Source organism: Malania oleifera, chromosome 10, assembly GCF_029873635.1.
Source record: "Malania oleifera isolate guangnan ecotype guangnan chromosome 10, ASM2987363v1, whole genome shotgun sequence".
In the NCBI taxonomy this organism is placed as follows: Eukaryota; Viridiplantae; Streptophyta; class Magnoliopsida; order Santalales; family Ximeniaceae; genus Malania; species Malania oleifera.
This window is the reverse complement of record NC_080426.1, coordinates 20,190,485-20,208,032: the sequence shown is the minus strand read 5'-3', so window position 1 is coordinate 20,208,032 and position 17,548 is coordinate 20,190,485. Positions and strand designations below refer to the sequence as shown.

The window sequence follows — 17,548 nt, the reverse complement described above, 5'->3', positions numbered from 1 at the left end:
ATTTTATCTGAAAAACTATTAATTATTCATAAAGATTTATTAGATTTAATAGTTTTATTTATAAAAATATATATTTTCTATATAAAAAGATAATTAAATGGATTTTAGTATTATTTTCAAAAGTTTAGAAGAACATTTGTAACATTTTAAATTCTTCAAGTGAATTTATTCTATACCTAACACGTCTCATCCCATTTTACAAGATCACCTTTTACTTCTATCTTCAATCGATGAATGAATAGGATCTCTCATTAGATTGACTTGAGAGCATAAATTTTGAATGTTAAATTTTAAAATTTATACACATTTAAATTTAACATATAATTTCAAAGTATGGTTATAGCTTTTTTTTTGGGTGTGTTTAACTGAAGGGCCAAAAAAAATAAAAAAAAATAACGCACTCCATTACAATATTTAACAATTTTAACTTTTTTTTTTTCCTGAAAGTGTCCAAAATATATCAGAACTTCCGGACACAGGCGAGGTGGAGTTGGGTTCGGCATGAAATTTTGAGAAGGCAACCATGGAAGTCCTTTCTTCCTCAGCCACAAACATCTGCCTAATCCGAAACTTCCCTATTAAATCGCCGACGAGGCAAACCCAAGTCTCCAATTCCTTGCACGTACGCTTCAAACTTTCCAACTCACCCAACAAGAAAAATCAAAGCCACAACTTCAATCATTCTTCCTTCTACCATTCCTCTTCTTCTTCCATTTATTGTGTTTCTTCATCGACAGCAAGAAGTGCATCATCAACACCTGGCTCTTCCACTTCCCCTCCTTTACTATCCACTGCCAGTGGCCACCACCACTGGGTGGTGGTCATGGAGAAACCTCAAGGAGTGGATTCCAAGCCAGAAATCATTGATTACTACGTCAAAACCCTGGAAAGAGTTTTGGGCAGGTGCGCCCTTTGCTATTCATTGTTTTAATGACTAATGCCGCTTTCATTTTGTGGTTCATTATTCGACCCAATTCACATTTCTTCGGTTTTTGGTCTGAATACTGTTTTAATTGCGGTCTGGACAGTGAAAAGGATGCTCAGATGTGTATTTATGATGCTTCTTGGGACACCCATTTCGGATTCTGCTGTGATGTGGATGAAGAAACTTCACGCGAGCTTGCTTGTAAGTTTCTTTGTATTGTCATTTGTGTCTTTCTGATAATTTTTGGCCTGTGTCTAGATTAATGTAGGCTACATTGTTTAGGTAAGGAGTCGCGAATCATAGTATTTTTAAGTTCTTGTCTTGTTTATCTGTCGTTGCAACGAAATGGGTGTCTTGGGATTTCTGTTTAATGAGCTGCTTAAACCTGGAGATGTTATTTATGGATTTATTCAACCTCAGAATGCGTTCTAATTATGAACTTTGCATACATTGATCTGTAGGTTTACCAGGGGTTTTATCTGTTAGGCCTGACCTGGATTTTAATTCTGCTAATAAGGACTATGGTTTTTCGATGATCCATTCTGGTAATCTTTCAAACTTGCATATTGGGAGCCCTTACTTATTTCCTGCGGGTAGTTCTAAGCATTGGCTTGTTCGAATGGACAAGCCGGGAGTTGGAGTTGTGACAAAGGCGCAGATGGTTGATTTTTATGTCCAAATACTATCCAAGGTTTTAGGGAAGTAAGTGTTGATATTTGGATGCTTAGGGCTTTTGTTTAGTACTTTGTTTCTCTTTTTCCTAATAGTGGCATATTTTTATGCAGTGAAAAGGATGCTCAAATGTGTATATATCACATTTCTTGGCAATCCAATTTTGGGTTCTGTTGTGAACTTGACGAGGAATGTGCACGGGAACTAGTAGGTCAGTATGTGCTGCTTTTCTTCGTTCAATCAACTTAGCAGCATGTCTGTTTAGGCAGACTGGAAGTAACCATTTAATGTGGTGCAGGTGTGCCTGGTGTCATGTCTGTTCAGCTAGACACAAACTTTGGGTCAGAAAATAAGGATTATGGAGGTTTGGCATATTTTCAGCTTGATAAATAGCTTAATTTTAAGTCAATTGTGTGGTTGCCATCCTAGAGAGAATTTTTTTTTTTCTTTTCTTTTCTTTTCACTATGCTCTTATTGCCAGCGTAAAAGCTGCAAAAGTTTGTGGAATATATGATTTGGGGCTTGCTGCCAAGAGTAGTTGCAACTTTACTTTTGACTTTTGACTAGTTGTCTTTGTAAATTCTTGATATTGATTATATTAGCACAATTCTAGAACACTAGCCAAGAATCTGAGAAGATGCCTAATCTAGAATGACAGAATTGAAAAATGCAGTAAAAGAAAATCACACAGTAATTTAATGTGGTTCGGTCCAAGAGTCACTACATTCACACAGCAAGGGCCACTCTTTATTGAAGATTAAAATAAAAAAACTAAGAGTACACAGCAGAAAACTCAAGCCACCCTCACAGATCTTCTCTCGGGTACAAGAAGTGTTCTCTCAAGGTTTTTCTGGCTCTTTTTTTTTCTCTGTATCTGATCTCTTGCTTAATTGTTGAACTTGCTTTGCATCGTTGTTTCTACCAGCTATTTATACATCTCAGCTTGATGCCACGTGATTGCTTCATCTGGCCTTGATCTCATTCTGTTATACCAGCTTTATACCTAGGTCCTTCAACTCTTGGAGTATCATCATTTTTCTTGAAGATCCACTTAAAACCCCTGATTCAGATTTAAAGTTGCAGCCCAACTGATCTAGCATTCCTAGGGAGATTAGGTTTCTTTTAAGGTCTGGTACCTATCTAACTTCTTGAAGCAATCTGGTCATGCCATCATGCATTGTTATTCTCACTGCACCAACACCTAAGACATCATAGACCCTATCATTCCCTAAAAGAACATGTCCTCCACCTGTTTTAGTGAATGACTCAAACCAGGACCTATGAGGACACATATGGAAAGAACAGCCTGAGTCCATTATCCATTCCTCACCTGAAGTTATCTTGGACACAGTGAGTACCTCAGCAATCTCATATCCATCTAGGACCACAGCAACATTCCCTTCTACAGTTTCCCCTTTATTTGGATGTAGTTTCTTCTTGGGGCAATTTCTTTTGAAATGTCCCTCCTCATGACACAAGAAGCATTTAAACTTCTTGCCTTTAGACTTAGACCTAGATCTGTTGGTTTTCCCGTTTATCCCCTCTTCCTCTAACTCTTAGATCCTCACCAGTTTCAGTTTTAGATTCTTCCTTAGCCTGCAGCTCTCTAGAGTGCAGAATAGATTGAACTTCTTTTAAGGTTAAAGAATTTCTACCATACATGATTGTTTCTTTGAGATTTGTTGCTGTCGGTATCTCCATTATCTGAGATTTTCCTGCTCTCGGTATCTCCTTGTCGACGAGTGAGGCACACTCGTCGACGAGTCCCTGCTGCAGAGCACCAATAACTTCAACCATATGCTTTTCTTCCTTTGTGTATGAACTCCACCAAGTATAAGAGCCACACACAAATACAAGAGTCTTATTTTAAGATTTTTGATCTGGTCATTAACTTGGTTATAGGTTTGAGCCTCTGAGGTGTTGTTTCTCTTAAAACTAAGGCACCTTAGCCTGCTGTCATGTCTGTTCAGATAGACTAAAACTTTGGGTCAAAAAATACAGATTATTGAAGTCTGGCACAATTTCAGCTTAATAAATTGCTTAATTTTAAGTCAAGTTTTTAAAAGAAATACAAAAATGCCACCTTGTTTCAATTCTCCAATAATTACATAGAAAAAGTTGGAAAACAACAAAAATAATTATTGTAACTTTTCAATTTGGAGAACTGGAAAAAAGTGGCAATTTTAAATTATTTGGAAAACTGAAAATGAAAAATGAAAACTATTCTCCACAGGTGAATATGTGACTACAGTTTCTTGAATGGGTTCTGTTATTATCTTTTAAAATTGTTGTCAGGTTATTGATTTGTTTTTTGGAATTGGGATTTACATCACATGGTTTGAGCCTTTGAGGTGTTGTTTCTCTTGAAATTAAGGCATCCTTTCCTGATAGAAACTATTAGGTTGTATTTGAGATGTGTATTCCTTAAATCACATTCCTATTCCCATTCCCATTTCCTGTTCCATTGCATCAAGCAATCAAAAAGCAGCCTTAGGAGATCAAAGCTATACATTTCACGTAAAAGAGAACACAGAGGAATGACTTAAACAAGACAGAAAAGGAAAACTTAAGGCCCCATTTGGAACTCAGAAAAATTAGGGAAAGGAAAAGAAAATATGAACAAATCCATCTTTTCATGTTTGTTTATCGAAGAAACTGTAAAGAAAATAAAATATATATTAAATCAATGAAACAAAATTTAATTTACACATGATTGACATTTGATTTTTCTTAATTTTTAACCATATTAGAACATATTTACATTTTTAATAGTATTTGATAGAGATTTACAAAACAGAAAATGAATTTCCTTTATATTTTCCTTTCCTAATACAAAATTCTTGATCCAAATGGAGCCTAAGGGATTGAGCATATGAAAGTGGTTTAGTTTTATCATTAATTAGGGAGAAAAGTAATGTAGTGTTCTTAAGGAGAATATGAGGAAGACTGGATAATCAATTATGTAGCATGTAGGGTACTGTTTGGTTTGCGGATAACAAATCTTCCCATGGAAGACATTCTCCAAACAGGATGCATGCCTCATGAATATGTATATACATACATACATACATACATACATACATACATATATATATATATATATATGAACAATATATGAAAAATAATAATATTTTTTGGAAAAAATACTAAGAATATGTACGGATTAAACCTATGTCCTAAAAATTGCAACCATCATAAAAAAAAAAAAAAATTCAACAATAATGAGGGCAATTATGTTATTTTATAATAATATAATAATATTATTATTCATTATTTTTTAAAATTTTTTATTATTATAATTTATCATTATAAATATAATGATACTGCATAATAATACTATATTATGGGGGGTATTAATGTTTAATTGGCCAGATTGTGGGGCCAATTCAGTCCCAAAAGTAGGATGCCCATGGAAATGAGATTCCCATGAACCTTACCCATGGTTGGAGCATGTGAATGGATGGGAATCCTTCATTCTCGAGAAATGTAAGATTTACCGCCACATCAGATTCCAACCCCAGAACAAACATGGGAATGTGATGCCAATGATGCCATGTACCTCACGTTATTGTGAATATTAAAAGATGCTGTGAACTCTTAAGAATGAATGATATAAAAAGGTCTTCAACTGTAAATTGGGACTTACTAGTTTGGAACCTTGGGAGGGAATGGTGGAGCAGAGATTTAATGAGACACAAAGGCCTTTAAAATTTTAAAGAGGAAAATTTGGCCTTTTGTTTTGGGTGTCAATTCTTGGGCCTTTTTCTGCACAATTTGTGCTTAGGTTCCAATAGCATTTTTATTGACATAAAAATATTTGTTGAGGATGTCTTTTCTGGAGAAGGGTGGAACCAAGGAAGACAACTGAATAATGGGAATTCAAAAAGAAGGATCTCCGGAGGTAAATATCCAGCGTTGAGCCCGTCTATCATAATTATGAGTTGGGAGAGTGAGATGGAGGCAAATACCCAATGGATGGTGAAAAAGCTTTCCTGCACACGGAACCTTCCTTCCATCTTGCAGCCTTGATGCTCAGTTCTGTTCTCCCAAACACCTGCTTTTGCAAGGCTAGCCGGGATACAAGCAAGTTTTTCTTTTGCTAGCTTAAATTGATGAATCAGCAACTCTTATTATAAGATGAGCTGCAATGGTGTTTGTTACCAAGAGTCTGAAGATGACTTGGTTAACTGAAATAGAGGGGTAAGGTATGAGAGTTATGAATTATTTAGGGACCACCTTGAATCCTAACCTTACACCAAAGGAGGGTTCCAGGGTGACATGGATAGTTGATGTTGAATTGTGGGCATTTTGAAGATTTTTTTTTTGTATTACACGTAAGAAACATATGGTGGGACATTTCTGATTGTTTTGGGTGTTGGCTAGACATTTGGGTAATGTGTAACAGGAGGAAGGAATGTGATTTATGATTTGATGATAGTTAAGATATAGAATGGTCTGGGAGGCTGTTCAAGCGGAACTTGCAACTTGAGAATCTTAGGAGGTGTACTATTAAGTATATTAATGCTTCCATATTAAGAATGATTTAAAATATAAGCTTGGCTTACCTGAGTAAAATTATCAAGAAGTCTGTTTCTTCTAGCTTAAAAATGAGTCAAAATATTCAACATAGCATTGCCTTCCTGGTTATTATGACAGATAAACGTCAAAGTCTTTTCCTGTATATTTGGGATCTACTTGAACCCTTGCAAAATACATCTACTGCTGTGACAATGAAGCTGAGGCTAGAAGTAGATTCTATGAAAATTTTATTTGACAGAAGCAAAGAAAAGCAGATAAACTTCCTTTCTTTCCTTTTCTTGTTCTTTCATATTCTTGTTAAATGAACTGACTTGTAATCTTGCATGCAAATAGGCTGATCCACAACTTGCCTCTCCTGTGTTTACTTCTGTATGTGGTTGTTCCCCTATCCTGGAGTCAGGTGGAGGGCTGAGGTTTTGCTACATTTATTGATAATGTGAAGCAAAGAGGTTGGGATAAGGCTTTATTGAGTTGTTGTGAGAACTAGATCAACCCAAGAAATAATGCTACTTGTCTATTGCAGACCTTGTTTGAGTTTTATATATCAGATAGCCACATGGCACTGGTTTGCCTGGATATGAGTCTTAATTTACGGAATTAGGGTGTACTCAAGTCGAGTTTGATCGACACAGTGGTATACTCAAATTCGACTTGACTTGAAAATTTTGAGCTCAAAACTCGATTCTAATATCTCAAAATTATTGAACTCAACTCAACTTGGCTCAGCCGCAAGTTCTTAAAGCCCAAGCTTGGCTCGAGTAAGCTCTATTGATTATTAATCAATGTTAAACACTTATATAATTATAATATGTATAAAATTTATATTATATGGCTTATGTTATAAAAATAATAAAATTACATAATCTTCGTCAGCCTTGCGAGTATCATTAAGAAACTTGAGCTAGTTACAAGTGAGTTGAGCTTCATGAGTTGACTTGACTCATTCATACCCCTAATTTTAATGCTTTCTAAATGTGTGGAGATGGTGTGCGTAATATTCTTCAGAATTTTATCTTTAGATGAAATATGTAAATAAATTACATATATTTTAAAAAATAAAGAAAAAATTAAGAGAATCACAAAAAATAAGTTTAAAAAATCAAATATAATTTGTGAAACACTTCTTGGCCATTCAAAAATTGCTGACTTGAATTCATTATGTACATCATGACAAGAGATAACTGTTACACTATAAAGTTTAAATTATTTTCAAGATCTAAGATGCAACTCTATTTTGGAAAGGTTAAAGTTCAAGAGCTATAGAAATTGTATCATATTACAACACCCCTTTTATATAAACACAGTTAAAATTTTCTAACCAAATCTAACTTAAGAATTGCACTCCCAAAATGTGTGAGTCTCAACTAAAAATGTGCAAAAGCATGCCTTTTGTACAAATGCATAAGCTATGGTGTGTAATGTGTTTCCCTTTTGGGGATTTGGTATTTCAGATTGAGCCTCAAGGCGTTTTAGGCATGCCTTGATTGAGGGGAGTCTAAAAAAATGCCTCGATTGAGCCTTTTAAAATATTGACACAAATTAAGGTTTTTATTTATTTATTTATTTATTATTATTATTATTATTATTAGCATTTTAATTTTCCTAAATCATAGATGTGTTAGAAAGGTAGATGCCTTTCTATAAATTAGAGGAGAAAAAGAAGAAAAGATGGGATGGGAACACAAGGAAGTTAAAGTGTGGAAAGGATGTGTGCTGGGAAGGGCTGACTTTGTGGATGTTTACATGGGAGAGATGGCTTGTGTTGTAGAGAGTCATGTAATGCATGAATTAATCTTTTTGGATTTTTTGGGATCATTTTTAATTTTACAGCAAATGGAAGTATTCATTGAACAGGTGACATTTTATGGCTTTAATGTCTACCCTAGTTATTTTCCTTTGTACTTGGTATGTTTCCTTACTATGTGCAGTCAATGTGCTTAAAGAATGTATATTGTTGGATGTATGTGTCATGTTGAATTTGGTTCTACTATCCCTTGCATGTGCGCATGGAGCATGTCGATGTGGCACATTGTTATTCCTTTTATTCTTTTTTTAAGAAATGCCAGGTATCAATAGTTTAGCTGCATTATCATTCATTTTTAATCTGGCATTTAGCACTACTTGTTTTTCCCTCCCAATCTAAGACAAAAAATGATATGCAATTATCCAGGTGATAATTTACGGAATTCTAGTGGTTTGCTTGATTCTGCTGAAGCAAATCAGTCAACCAACATAGGAACAAAGAAACTTTTTGTGACTGGTAAGTTGCAGCTTCCATTAGTGTATTAAAGATATTTGGTCTATTTATTCCATAAAGGCTTTTTTTTTTGGAAGTGTCTCATGCATGGCTACACTTTACGATTGCCACATAGGAATGAGCTTCTCAATATTTTTGAATGGCACAGAGGAAATCTTAGTCTAGTGAAATGCAAAACAAAGAATGTTTACTAACTTGAATAGCTAATAAGAGGAATATTTGTGCTCTGTTCGCTTCCCAGGAACCCATTTGCTCCACCAATGTTGTCATACCTGTCATTTTTTTTATTTATTTTTTTTTCACTTGTCTATTTTCTTCCTTTATTTTCAAAATTATCATTGATGTCTATTTCTGAACAGGACTGTCATTTTATACGTCTGAGAAAACCTTACGTGCAGCATTTGAAGGTTTTGGTCAGCTTGTTGAAGGTATTTCCTCTCCTCCCCCCCCCCCCCCCTTCAATTGTGAAGGCAATGTGACCTAATTACTGAATTAAAAAACTATGCTGATGGTCCACTTTCTCTTGGCAGTCAAGATTATAATGGATAAAATTTCTAAAAGGTCCAAAGGTTATGCATTTATAGAGTATACCACTGAGGAAGCTGCGAGCGCAGCCCTCAAAGAGATGAATGGAAAAGTATGTACCAAAGGAGCCTTGTTTATACTCATTGGAATATAATGCTTTTAAGACTTGTAACAAAAATAGGGACACTAAGACCCAACTTTTTCTTGGTTCTTGCAGGTCATTAATGGCTGGATGATAGTTGTTGATGTGGCAAAAAAGAACCCACCAAAGTACAGCAGAGGCAGCCTAAGATCAACAGTTTGACACTGGCATGTCCATGAGTGTGTGAGGGCATGTGAGCCTCGGATGAATGTGTCTGTGAAAGGGGAGTATACTGGGCATATTTGTCATTTGAGTATAATATACTTGACATATTTGCATGCAGGTGGAGTGAGCGGTTGATACAATGGTCATTATAGCTAATAAAACTGTATTTAGTATTTCTAGAGATCCTAGTACAGTGGTGTAGGTAGAGTCATTTGTGAGGATAAAAATGACGACTTGTTCCCTCTTCCCCCTTTAAATTAATCTATTTCTCTTCTTTTTCCAAAAAAAATTTGGTTGCATGAAAAAGAGAAGCTATGTATCTATCTTCAATTCGTATTAAGGTCTGGTAGCCTTACGCACTGAGTTGCTAAAAAATTGCTGTTAAAATCAATAGCTCCTTGCATGAAGAGGATGGATGGTACTGGAAGGAGATTGGTTGTGGTAGTGGGAAAGGGCAGGGAATGACAGGGAAGAGAGTTGATACAAGAAGCATTTCCTGTTTTTATTATTGAAAACATGTATTAATGTATTATAATTCCGATAATGAAGAGTGAGAAATTCTTTCAAATTTCCTTTTTCTTTATATTATTGAAAAATGTCTAGCATATTTTCCAGATATCCTATAAAACTTGCAGTCCTTTTTTATTATATTTCTAGAAATGTGGACTCGTTTAATAGGGCGTCCCAGTTCTTGAATGATGCAGCAGCTATACAAATGGCTGTGCATCCACAGTGCAGAGAATGGAAACGGGCCTGTGAAGTTCCACTCTTCAGGTATGCTTTTGATTGTTTAATGTTCTATTCTGTTTGAATCACTTTATTAGAGCAATATATGTTTTGTATTGCCATGGAAGCTTGGTTCTTATGCACTGGTAATCTCTATGTGCATCTGTTAATTGTCAGGACCTCTTGTTATATTGTTCTATAACATAGAACATCTTATGCGTGCAATGAGCATATGCTTCCTCTCATTATAATATTATTACAAGCCATAACATATGTTATATCCAAACGAAAAAAACATGTGAGAAGCCATATGTAATATCAAACATTTTTACGACTACTCTCCCTCTCAAGGGATTGGATGAACTACCACTTTTCCAGTTGCCCTGTTGGTTTGAAGATAGGAAAATGCTTCAACAGTCTTGGAGAATGGAAATGGGCTTTTGGGGTCAATCACTGGCTTCAGCTTCCCACTTTCCAAGTAAGGTTTCAGCTTCTCTAAGATGGCTCCGTCAGATGTGAGCACATAAAAAAGGAATGCTGGTGCTGGTGCAGCTCCTTCCACTGGCCTCACAATTCCAACAACTTTCCCCCCATCTTTTACTGCCTTCACTGCCCTCTCAACCTCCCCTGTGTTATTTGCATATATATGACTCCATTAGTTATATTCATGGCAAAAAATTTTCATTTACTATTAGTTAACAAGAACAAAAACGTTTCCTCTATGCACATATCTTTATGACATAGATATAGATCATGGCGTGTAGGTGGAGATAGAAAGTTACCAACTGCATCATAGACAACATCAAATTTCTCTGGCAGGTCTTCGAAGTTTTCCTTGGTGTAATCAATGGCCAAATCAGCACCCAAGCTCCTTAGCAAGTCCAGTTTTCCTGTGCTGGAAGTAGCTGCTACTTTGGATGCTCCAAAAACATGCTTTGCTAGCTGCCTCACAAGGAAATATGTAGACTATCAGCTCCAAGTTAAAATACCAAATCCAAAAAATAACCAAAGTGTGAATTACAGTGCTGGTAGGAAAATTTTCAACAGATGCATACCTGGATAACCTGGGTTCCAACTCCTCCAGCACCTCCCAGAACAAGAATGGATTTGCCCAAGGAGAACCCAGATTGCTCTAGCCCTCCGTAGGCTGTTTCAACGGCAAGAGGAAGGCTGGCAGCTTCGACGAAACTCAAATTGTTGGGTTTGAGTGCCAGTACATTCTCTTCCACAGCAGTGTACTCTGCCAAAGAGCCAATCTTTTTGGGCTTATGCACAGCGTTCTCATTTATATCCCCATATACTTCATCCCCTTCCTTGAATTTTTTCACTTGGCTGCCCACCTTCACCACCACTCCAGCAACATCATAGCCTCGAACAGTCTGTCCGCCATTGAAAATTGACAAAAAAAACAGTTAAGGCGAGTGCAAACAAGAAGGAATTCATTGAAGAATGATGGAGAGAAAGAGGCTTACTGGGGGAGAAGAATCAATTGCTTTGAAATATCCAAGCATTCTCTTGAAATCAACAGGGTTGAGGGCTGCAGCAACAACTCTGACCAACACTTGGTCATCCTGAACTTGAGGAAGAGGCAAAGCTGAATCAAGTTTGAGAACATCAACAGAGTTTCCATACTCAGAATAGACCCATGCCTTCATTTCTGAGGGTATGCCAGCCATGACTATGATAAATAAGAGAGAATTTAAATGAGTGGATGAAGTTGGGGGCAGAGTCTGGTGGGAATTTATAGATTTGAGTTTTGGAGCAGAGCAATTGATTGAATATGCATCTAGACACACTGATGTCCATGTTCAACCTCAGAGAGGTCATCAATTAATTTTGGAAATTGACAGCTGAAATGATATGAAATAATGGCAAAATTGACAGCGCATGTCCGTGGTTGTGCCCAATTGGGCCAATGCCCATATTTCGACTTATCTAGAAGTTGGAAATTAGAAGTCATCCATGCTTCCCTTGAAAAAAAGGTAACCTTATAATGTTAAAAGTAAAATCTCGTCTAGGTTTTTTGGGTGCTCATTTTACATGTTAACATGATGCATAGATTTTTTTTTTTTATTTGCAAAAGTGGAATGAAATTGTTCTTTAATTTTTTTGTATGTTCATATATAAATTTTCATTCTATTTCACTTTCAATGTAATCCGTTATATTTTAGCCTACCACGATTTGAGTAATAGAAAGTTGTTTTAAGGCATTATAACAACGAAGACAAATCCATTTCCGTGGTTGTGCGAACAATTTTGGAATGCGATATAAAATCATGTAATGAAACCGTTTGGCTTTCCTCAGGCCAAATGATTTTTTGATCAAGTAATTATGCCTGGATGGAATGGAATTATACAAAATAAAATCAAATTTGTCACTTTAAAAAAAAATTTTTTTTTTATCTTTTTTATTTCATTCAATTTTTATCCATTTGTTTTAGGCCCATGGTTATTTGTTTTATTGTTCAGTCAATAGCTAGATCATGGGGGAAGGGATGGCCAGCCTTATCCCTTGGCTAATTCTATGGCACACCTTTGTTGTTGAGCCAAACCTCGAAAAACAATATTAATAATCTAACCTAACTTAATCAATCGACCAAAACAAATCACACCCTTAAACAATTTATTCAGCGGCTGTAGTTAAAATTTCATATCATCTTATTATATATGCTTCATCATGATCCGCTTATTCTTGTTATTACAAGCTGTATGCATACACGCACATGATACAACATATTAAGGGATTGGATACACAACCACTTTTCCGGTAGCCCTGGAGGTTTGAAGATAGGAGAGTGCCTCAGCAGCCTTAGAGAATGGGAATGGGCTTTTGGTGTCAATCACCGGCTTCACCTTCCCACTTTCCAAGTAAGGCCTCAGTTTCTCCAAGATGCCTCCGTCCGAGGTGAGCACGAAAACGAACGCCGGCGGCGGCGGTTGAGCCTCTTGACTTCCCACGATTCCCACGACTTTCCCGCCTGCTTTCACGGCCTTCACTACCCTCTCAATTTGCCCTGTATTAATTTAAAATGGTCTCACATCACTTAACTCGCATTCTGTTTTATTTTTTCGCGACAAATTTGACAAACATGCATTGGAGGATGGAAAGCTACCAACTGCATCATAGACAACATCAAATTTCTCTGGGAGGTCTTCGAAGTTTTGCTTGGTGTAATCAATGGCCAGATCGGCGCCCAAACTCCTCAGCAAGTCCAGTTTTCCAGTGCTGGCGGTGGCTGCCACTTTGGATGCTCCATAAACATGCTTTGCTAGCTATTCCCCGGACGCATAATAATTGAACATAGAGTTAATTCATTTTACTTCTTATGGGGATGAACAGGAATGTAATTATATATATATATTGTTTGAGAGATGATGCAATTAAGCTACTAGCTATTTGAACTTAGAATCAAACTAAGAATGAGTCATGCATGAAAAAAGATGAATCATATGGGTACGTATACACCTGAATGACATGGGTTCCAACGCCACCAGCACCTCCCAAAACGAGAATGGATTGAGCTGCAGAGAACCCACATCGCTGAAGCCCTTCATAGGCAGTCTCAAGGGCGACGGGAAGGCTGGCTGCTTCCACAAAGCTCAGATTCTTGGGTTTAAGGGCCAATAATCCTTCCTCCGCTGCAGTGTACTCCGCCAAAGTCCCATACCTTTTTGGGTTTTCTAAAGCTTTCTCATTTATATCCCCATACGCTTCATCCCCTTCTTTGAATTTCTTCACTAGGCTTCCCACCTTCACCACCACTCCAGCAACATCATACCCTGGAACAGTCTGTGTCCCATGGAAAAATTTAATCATTCAAAAAAAAGTTAAGTGCAGAGCAAACTTAGGAATAGTTTGGTTCGTGATTCTAGGAAATGTGATAGTGCCATTACTTTGCCTTCCGCCTTGAAACAAACATGGGGGAAATGGTTGGAAAAAAACTTAGGTGCTAAAAGGATACTGGATCCCTCCATTAAAATTGTACCATATATATGCTTTGTGGGAAGTCAAATTGCTTATATGATATAGTTTTTAATGGTGGAGACATGATACTCCTTGAAAAATTATTAGGTTAAGCAGTCTAATTATGTCATATTACACGAAAACATTTCTGGATTTTGAATGATTTTGTACAAGTTTAGGAAAGTTAAAAATATTCCTAAAATCATTCAAAATTCAGAGATGTGATTGATTGTGAAGTAATAGGATTGTCTAATCTAATAATTTTTTGTGTCCTGTGGCATACAAATGTTTCTTAGAAGGTATGAACATCACATCAACAAAAATACTGATGACTGAAGACTAGGGAAACAAGAGATCACAGTAAGCATCTTTGCAGAATGCATCCAAGAAAGTCAAGTTCACATGGATCAAAAGGTGAAGAACAAAGGAACCCAAAAGAGAATTAAGGGGGGATAGAGAGAGGCTCACTGGGGGAGAAGAATCAGTGGCTTTAAAATACCCAAGCATTCTCTTAAAATCAACGGGGTTAAGGGCGGCAGCAACAACTTTGATCAACACCTGGTCATCCTTAACTTGAGGGAGAGGCAAAGCTGGATCAAGTTTCAGAACATTTCCATACTCGGAATAAACACATGCCTTCATTTCAGAGGGTATGCCATCCATGACTATTGTGTAACTAGAAGTGCGAGGGGGAACCCAAAAAATGGCTAGAGTTGGTGCAGATTTTTATATATTGATTTTTGAAACAGAGCAGTGGATTAAATATGAATTTAGGCATATTTGAGATCCAAGTTCATCATCAAAATGGCTGTCAATTCAAAATTGACAGCTGACTTGTACGGGATTGAGTGTCAAGTGTGAAATGGTACGCAATTAGAGAGACTAGCACAATTGAAGTTTCTGTGCTTGATGTTTCATGATCACAGCACACTCCCATGGTTGCACCCAATTATGCCAATGCCCATATTTCAACATGCCTCATGCTGTAAAATCATGGTGGAGGGTGGTGGTGGTGTGGAGGGATTTGTTTTTTTTTTTTTTTTTCAATTTTAGGTAACTGTGCGTTCACAAATATATATAATTGCAACATGCTGATGTAGTTTTTGGAACGATTGAATTGCCATGAAAGGGGAATTGAGCAAGATAGGCAACGACAAAATTAACTCAAGAAACTTCAATTAGTACTCGATCATGCCACGAACATTCTCAAAGTCCAACCCTCCTTTTGAATTTTATGTAAATTAAAAATCTAAATCTATTGATTCCCAAGATCTTGAATAATCATGATTTTATCTTTAAATTATGCCAAAAATAATTAGCGTACCAGAATCCATTGGGCAAATCTTAGAAGAGGAGTAGGCAAACCCTTTGGAGAATGATGTGTAGAAGAAAAGTAGTTTCTCTCTCTTGACCCCAAAAGATGTTACGTTAATTACACAAATAATGATGGTTATTTTGTGCCTTTATAGGGTAGAGAGAGGACCGGTTTTCCTTATTTCATAATGATTCTTTTTCCATCAAATATAGAGTCCAAATAGGAAAATAACTTCTCTAATTAATTAAAACAATAATTTACCATAGCTATTTAGAATTGCAACCGTTTCACTAATCCCAATAATTAAAATTGGGTCACGCTGTTTGGGACAAAATCTTACATTCTCCCACTTGGCTCATACGACGATATCATACTTATTGGAATAGTTAAGGTAGATATTAGGTGCACAACATTCCAATTCTTTATCATTTTGGTCACCATAATACTATAAGTTAAACAACCTACAAGTGCGAGTCATGGCGGTTTTACATTAGTAAAGCGACATAGTTCCTTCCATGTACTACAACACTAGTAAACCATTCAACCATAATCTACAAGTGAGAAGTGACTACAAGGTTCGACAATTATGTTTTTGTCAGAGACAATTCCTGTTGTCATTCATCCAAAATCATATATATGTACGTACATAATAGAAAATAGGAAATATTAGAAACACATTCGATGAGCTCTCAAGTGTCACAAGAAATAAACAAAAATACAATCCACAAATAAATGTTATGGGTCATAACAAAGACCCATTCTGTTAACATGTTCCTTAAATGTCTTTGGTGGTAAACCCTTCGTTAGTGGATTTGCAATCATGAGCTCAGTTCTTAAATTTTCTATAGACACTTGTTGTTTCTGAACCTCATCCTTGATGACAAAATATTTGAGCTTCATGTGCTTGGCACCATTAGAATATTTGTCATTCTTAGAGAAGAAGATTGTTGCAGTATTATCACTATAAATACTCAGTGGCCTGACAATAGTGTCGACAAGCCCAAGCCTTGAGATAAAGTTCCACAACCACACTGCATGAATAGTGGCCTCAAAGCATGCCACAAATTTAGCTTCCATAGTGGATGAAGCAGTGATAGTTTGCACTTTTCCATGAAATTGCTCATTCAGCTAATAGGAACAAATATCCAAAAGTTGACTTTCGACTATGAATGCATCCAGCAAAATCTGAATCTGAGTAGCCAAACACCTCTAGGTTCTCAAATCTCCTGAATGTGAGCATGGAGTTCTTTGTTCCTTGCAAGAACCTCATCACTTTCTTTGCAACTTTCCAATGATCCATTCCAGGATTACTTTGGTATCTGTCGAGCATATCAATTGCAAAACTGATGTTTGGTCTAGTGCAAGTCTGAGCGTACATCAGACTTCCAACAGCAGAAGCAGAAGGAATTTCTTCCATTTTCTTACATTCCCAATCATTTTGTGGACATTGCATAAGGCTAAATTTATCCCCTTTCTGAATTGGAGCAACACTAGCTGAACAATTTTCCATACCAAATCTCTTAAGAACTCTTTCTATATATGCTTTCTGAGACAATCCTAACAATCCACATGATCGACCCCAGAATATTTCTATCCCAATTACATAGGTAGCCTCACCTATATCTTTCATTTCAAGGTTCTTAGAGAGATATTCTTTAGTCTCATGCAATAAGCCAAGATCACTACTGGCAAGCAATATATCGTGAACGTATAGAATCAAAAATATAAACTTCTTTCCACTAACCTTCAGATATATATACCAATCAACAATGTTTTCTTTAAAATCGAAGGATGTAATAGTATCAATTGTAACGCCTTGACCTACCACGTGGGGCTCGGGGTGCTACTTTAGTGATGTATGAGTACCTAATACCATATTCATCATATAAAAGCAACAGAAATAAAAGATACATTCTCCAAAACATTACTAGAGTTCTAAACTACCCTTATACACAGGGCTCCACATATCCATATTACAGACCATAATACAATGCCAAAAACCAACTCAGTTCATACAACCATATTACATATCCAGGGACTTAAAACATAACTTAAATACATCAAAGTTCTTACAGACACTCACAAAAACTAAACTGGCTATCACCCCACCCTAGAGTTCACTAAGCACGATCTTGAGATGGTCCTGAAAGATGATTTGTATATTGGGGTGAGACACTTCTTAATACGGCAGATTAAGTTAACATCAGTGTGTGGCCACCATGAATTTTAGTGTATACAAAACATCATCAGTTATTAATTAACCACAGTTATAAAATCATTCCCTAAATCATACTTACACACACACACACACACACACA

General features: G+C 36.4%; 3 protein-coding genes across 3 annotated transcripts; 1 reads left to right on the top strand and 2 right to left on the bottom strand.

Annotated features, from left to right (window-relative positions):
* The first annotated feature begins 442 nt into the window (after positions 1-442).
* LOC131166334 (organelle RRM domain-containing protein 1, chloroplastic) lies at positions 443-9,793 on the top strand. Its single transcript, XM_058124790.1, has 9 exons — positions 443-903; positions 1,029-1,126; positions 1,387-1,627; positions 1,711-1,808; positions 1,896-1,961; positions 8,307-8,396; positions 8,753-8,821; positions 8,924-9,030; positions 9,136-9,793. The coding sequence occupies exons 1-9, from the start codon at positions 524-526 to the stop codon at positions 9,220-9,222; spliced, it is 1,236 nt and encodes a 411-aa protein (XP_057980773.1). The 5' UTR covers positions 443-523; the 3' UTR covers positions 9,223-9,793.
* Positions 9,794-10,167: 374 nt separating this feature from the next.
* On the bottom strand, positions 10,168-12,049 carry LOC131166335 (2-methylene-furan-3-one reductase-like). The gene is made up of 4 exons (XM_058124791.1): positions 11,424-12,049; positions 11,007-11,330; positions 10,734-10,893; positions 10,168-10,578 (listed from the first exon to the last, which is right to left on the bottom strand). The coding sequence occupies exons 1-4, from the start codon at positions 11,625-11,627 to the stop codon at positions 10,298-10,300; spliced, it is 969 nt and encodes a 322-aa protein (XP_057980774.1). The 5' UTR covers positions 11,628-12,049; the 3' UTR covers positions 10,168-10,297.
* A 539-nt stretch (positions 12,050-12,588) lies between these two features.
* LOC131166333 (2-methylene-furan-3-one reductase-like) lies at positions 12,589-14,636 on the bottom strand. Its single transcript, XM_058124788.1, has 4 exons — positions 14,384-14,636; positions 13,418-13,741; positions 13,065-13,224; positions 12,589-12,965 (listed from the first exon to the last, which is right to left on the bottom strand). Exons 1-4 carry the CDS (start codon positions 14,576-14,578, stop codon positions 12,688-12,690), a joined length of 957 nt encoding a protein of 318 aa, XP_057980771.1. The 5' UTR covers positions 14,579-14,636; the 3' UTR covers positions 12,589-12,687.
* Between the last annotated feature and the right edge of the window lie 2,912 nt (positions 14,637-17,548).